The sequence below is a fragment of the Lactuca sativa genome, chromosome 5, assembly GCF_002870075.4.
Source record: "Lactuca sativa cultivar Salinas chromosome 5, Lsat_Salinas_v11, whole genome shotgun sequence".
NCBI lineage: Eukaryota > Viridiplantae > Streptophyta > Magnoliopsida > Asterales > Asteraceae > Lactuca > Lactuca sativa.
In genome coordinates, this window is record NC_056627.2 from 183,122,490 (window position 1) to 183,127,887 (window position 5,398).

The following is a 5,398-nucleotide window of genomic DNA, read 5'->3' on the forward strand; positions in this document are numbered from 1 at the left end:
TGCCCCCGACGTCTCTGGGAGCAGGTGTCGCGTTAACAGTGGTTCGGCGGCCTTGCAGCAGCGGCGTCGGACCTGCGATGTAAACAGTGGCTGAGAGCTCCAAGGATGGTGTCGGCTGAATCCCTTTAGGTTTAGGGTTTGCTGTTTCATTGAACGAGAGGGAGGGAAGGGTACCAGGTTTCATTCTCGTGTCACTATTCAAACATCCTTTCCATTTTACAAGTTCAGTCCCTCACCACCATATCATTTCCAAACTAAACCCAAAAATTACCAAACAGCCCCTTCCCCTCAGAAATCTTTTCAACTTTAATCCAAAATTTACCATTCAGCCCCCAACTTCCAAAATCTTTACAATTTAAATCCAGAATTTATCCTTTAGCCCTTGCTTCCATAATTCCTTCCATATTAAGTCCCGAAGTTACCAATTAACCCCCTCAGCCTTCAAATCTTTTCAATTTAAGTCCATTAATTACCAAACGCACCCTGACTTCCGAAATCCTCTTCAAATTAAATTCAGAACATACACTTTTAACCCCCGACTTTTAAAATTGTAACAATTAACCCTTGAGACAAACGCCTTGCTATATAATTATTGATTTAAGGGCAACTATACACTCATCAATTTATTTATTTATTTAATAAACGGGGTGTTACACTGGCAATGATCCTGATGAAATAAACAAACTACAAGCAATATTGAGTAAGGAATTTGAGCTAAAGGATCTTGGAAACTTGAGATATTTTTTGGGTATCGAGGTGGCAAGGTCTAAACAGGGAATTACAATGTGCCAACGGAAGTATGTACTGGATCTCGTTGCGAGACATGTATGTTGGACTGTCAACTGATTGACACACCTGTTGACGTTAACCACGGGTTGACTCTCTTGTCGGTTCAAGTACCAACGAACAAAGAACGATATCAGAAACTGGTCGAAATACTAATATATTTATCGCATACACGCCTTGATATTGCATATGCGGTAAGTGTAGTTAGCCGTTTTATGCATGCACCCAATGAAAGCCACATGAAATTCGTATATATAATCCTTCGCTATTTGAAGTCTTCACCAGGAAAGGGGTTTTATTTTGCGAAGAATGTAAATCTAGAAGTCATGGGCTATGGTGATGCCGACTGGGCTGGAGATAAGTCTGATGGTAAGTCCACTTTAGGGTATTTTACTTTTGTGGGAGGAAACTTAATAACTTGGAGAAGTAAGAAACAAAAACTAGTATCTCGATCAAGTGCAAAAGCAGAGTTTCGGGGCATGGTTCATGGAGTGTGTGAGTTATTATGGGTAAAACGGGTGCTAAGGGATCTTAGCATTGGTGTGAAGGAAGCTATGAATCTTTATTGTGATAATCAAGCGGCTGTGAAAATTGCAAACAATCCAGTTCAACATGATCGAACAAAACATGTTAAATTAGATCGTCATTTTATTAAAGACCACCTCGATAAGAAAACAATAAATTAGCCATTTGTTAACTCGAAGAAGCAGCTAGCTGACATGCTAACTAAGGCGATGAATGCAAGACTATTTAGTAACTCTCTGGACAAGCTGTAAATGATCGACATTCATTCCCCAGCTTGAGGGGGAATGTTGGCGAGAGTGAATATTTCATAAGATCAAACTATCTTTGGCTAGTATTGAGAAGATCATATAAACATGGAAGTTATTGGGTGTTGTTACTGTCATATCTCTTGTATAGTTCTTTTTTTGTGTTCAAATCCCTATATATGTAATCCCTCTGTAAAGAAAAATATATAGAAAAACCTTTCATACGAATTTCTTGTTTTTAGAAGAGACGATGAAGTCTTTAGAGGAGAAGGAGCTCTAAAGAAGAAAGGTGTAAAGGAGGCCCACTCATCTAGGGTTAATATGATTTTATAAATTTTGAAAAAATTAAAAATAATTATAATATCTATGTATAGATGACATGGCCTATACGCCGCCACACCATCATGCCAACAAAGCGTCGTTAACATGATAACCGGCCAAATTTTGGTTTGTTCCTCTAATTAACTTGTGAAATACGTACAATTTTAAAAATCTACTCCGTGCAGGCACAAACGCATGAAAATTCTAATAATAAAAAAAAAAAAAAAAAAAAAAAAAAACAAAAAAAACACACACACACAAAGTTCGTTGTGTGTCTTTTTCTCCTATGTACATTGTAGGCACATGCATGTAAAGAAAAGATTGTTTGAAAGGAACAGGTACTATTTTACTAGCCTAGCTATATAATCAAATTCACCTGATCGTAATTGTAATTTTTTATGTGTATGTATTACATTAATTGATTTATTTGAGTTATTTCTGTTAGTATTAATTGTTGTTTTTGCTATTTTCTCCTGAAGCAAGCAACAACGAACAAATCTGTGGCTTACTCCATCCCCAAAAATAATGGATAAAACATATATTGTTAATTATGTATGTTCAACTTTTCAAGTTTTCTAGCAGGTGGTTTTAAAACTAGGTTTATTTTTAACAATTTGACTAGATAAAGTGTTATGTTATATTCAATTAAGATTGGGACCTAGGGACCTAGTCCTTACGACAAAGGAAAGGTTTTTAAAGGACAGATGGATATGATCTCTTTGATAGCACTCTAAAGTTGCATTTGAACAACGGTTGGTGATGCAATAGAATGAGTTGTTGACTCTGCCAAAATCATCCTTAGACATCAACCTATATATATGTTCAGATATCATAGCAAGGTTCATGCTGTAGCAACAGCTTTCATAATCTTCAACGAAAGACAGACACAAAGATATGGGTGGAATTTTCTTGTCATTGTTAGCAATAACTTCACTGCTTCCTTTGTATACAATTGGTGGAACTACCAGGAGCTATGAGTTTAACGTATGTCTCATTACATATGATGCTTATCATTTTAATTTGTAGTCCAACAAGTTGATCTATTTTTTCATGCAGATCGAGCTGCAAAACGTGACACGACTGTGCCACACAAAAAGCATGGTTACGGTCAATGGAAAATTTCCAGGTCCACGTATTGTCGCTCGAGAGGGTGATCGGCTTCTTATAAAAGTTACTAACCATGTCTCCAGTAACATTACAATCCATTGGTATAATTAAGAGCTGTACATTTTGTATTTTCTAACGCTCTATAACGTATTATTATTACTTTAAATACAATCTCATCGTACTATATATGATTCTGATGCATGCATGCTATATACACAGGCATGGTATTAGACAACTTCGGAGTGGATGGGCCGATGGGCCAGCATACATAACTCAATGCCCCATACAAACTGGCCAGAGTTATGTGTACAACTACACTGTTATTGGACAAAGAGGAACATTGTTTTGGCATGCACATATATCATGGTTACGAGCAAGTGTTTATGGTCCTCTCATCATTCTGCCAAAGCTTAATGTCCCCTACCCTTTTACCAAGCCCTATAAAGAAGTTCCCATCATCTTTGGTAAAACTACGTACATATATACTTTGTTGAATCTTTTAATCTCTAAGCTTGTAGCTATGTTGTACTTAATTACATCAGTTTTGCATGCATGAGAGTAATTACAATTTTGTATGTCTACAGGAGAGTGGTTCAATACTGATCCAGAGGCTATAATTTCGCAAGCAACACAAACCGGTGGGGGTCCAAATGTTTCCGATGCCTATACCTTCAATGGGCTTCCCGGACCTTTGTACAATTGCTCTGCTAAAGGTACCGTATTTCTAGCCTTTGTTACATACGTACGTACGTACACCCCTGGAATACATATTTATATATATAGAATACGTGTATACATATGTATTGAAAGAAACCATGACTGAATGAGAATGCTCATGAAATCTGCAGACACATTCAAGCTGAAGGTAAAAACCGGGAAGACGTACCTCCTTCGACTGATCAACGCAGCACTCAATGATGAACTCTTTTTTAGCATAGCAAACCACACCCTCACCGTTGTTGAGGCTGATGCCATTTATGTAAAACCTTTCAAAACTGAAACGCTTATACTAGCTCCTGGTCAAACCACCAACGTCCTCCTTAAAACCAAATCCAAATTTCCCGGTGCCAACTTTCTCATGTCTGCTAGACCATATGTAACGGGTCAAGGAACCTTTGACAATTCCACAGTTGCTGGTATTCTCGAATATGAGTCACCTGTTCCGATGAAAAATCTTCCACTCTTTACACCAACATTACCATCTTTAAATGACACTTCATTCGTGTCAAAGTTTTCAAATAGACTTCGAAGCTTGGCAAACTCTAAATTTCCTGCTAATGTCCCACAGAAGATCGACAAACATTTATTTTTCACAGTAGGACTTGGGACGGCCCCTTGTGCGCAAAATAGAACTTGCCAAGGACCGAACGGGGCTAGATTCGCTGCATCCATAAATAATGTGTCATTCGTACAACCAAGTGTTGCCCTTCTCCAGTCCCACTTCTTTAATAAATCGAAGGGTGTTTATAGTCCTTATTTCCCTATCAACCCAGTGCATTGGTTTAATTATACCGGAACTCCTCCAAATAACACCTTTGTGAGCAATGGTACAAAGCTCATGGTTCTTCCTTTCAATACTAGTGTGGAGTTGGTCATGCAAGATACCAGCATTCTTGGTGCCGAAAGCCACCCTCTTCATCTCCATGGCTTCAATTTCTTTGTTGTTGGTCAAGGGTTTGGAAACTACGATCCTAAGAAGGACCCTAAGAACTTCAATCTTGTGGACCCTATCGAAAGAAACACGGTTGGTGTGCCTTCTGGTGGGTGGGTTGCTATACGATTTCTAGCGGACAACCCAGGTTTGTTACTCATGCATGTAATTTCAGTTTGGTTTCTTGTGGTGCATATATGATTTATTTTAGTTTGTCATTGATATATTCTTCTTCTTATATATTGTCCAGGGGTGTGGTTCATGCATTGTCATTTGGAAGTTCATACCGGTTGGGGTTTGAAGATGGCATGGCTCGTCTTGGATGGAGAACTACCTAACCAAAAGCTCTTACCTCCACCGGCTGATCTTCCAAAATGTTAAAGCTTCCGTTGCTTGGAACATTTCAATCAATTTTTTTCAACAATTCAAGTTTGAGGGATGTGAATATATTGTTTTTCTACAACTTAACATCGGAATGTGTTATAGTGAGTGATTGACTAAATTCATGTGAGGAGGTACATCATTGAATAAAATCTAACAATTTCTTGCGTATGAATTGATTGTTTTTTCATCTTGGGTTGATAAGAATATAAAAGTAGAGTTACAAACGTTATTCTAAGCATTTTGGACACTAGAAAATCTATGCAAAACATTTCGTTCACTACTACTACATCCATAATGATCATATGACTTGGCTAGAATGAAGTACATGACATCACAAGCGTGCCAAATGCAAAGTCGACGAATGGGAGCCCATTATAAA

The 5,398-nt window shown here is 37.9% G+C and overlaps 1 protein-coding gene across 1 annotated transcript; it reads left to right on the forward strand.

The window, feature by feature from the left end:
• Positions 1–2,726: 2,726 nt before the first annotated feature.
• LOC128126456 (laccase-17-like) lies at positions 2,727–5,187 on the forward strand. Its single transcript, XM_052764392.1, has 6 exons — positions 2,727–2,861; positions 2,934–3,085; positions 3,204–3,448; positions 3,569–3,697; positions 3,833–4,783; positions 4,886–5,187. Exons 1-6 carry the CDS (start codon positions 2,772–2,774, stop codon positions 5,014–5,016), a joined length of 1,698 nt encoding a protein of 565 aa, XP_052620352.1. The 5' UTR covers positions 2,727–2,771; the 3' UTR covers positions 5,017–5,187.
• Positions 5,188–5,398: the final 211 nt, after the last annotated feature.

Excerpts from the sequence above, each read along its gene's own strand:
- LOC128126456 (XM_052764392.1), top strand. The coding sequence starts at position 2,772 with ATGGGTGGAATTTTCTTGTCATTGTTAGCAATAACTTCACTGCTTCCT. Across the intron at positions 3,449-3,568 it reads AGAAGTTCCCATCATCTTTG|GAGAGTGGTTCAATACTGAT; the intron begins GTAAAACTACGT and ends GTATGTCTACAG. Across the intron at positions 3,698-3,832 it reads GTACAATTGCTCTGCTAAAG|ACACATTCAAGCTGAAGGTA; the intron begins GTACCGTATTTC and ends TGAAATCTGCAG.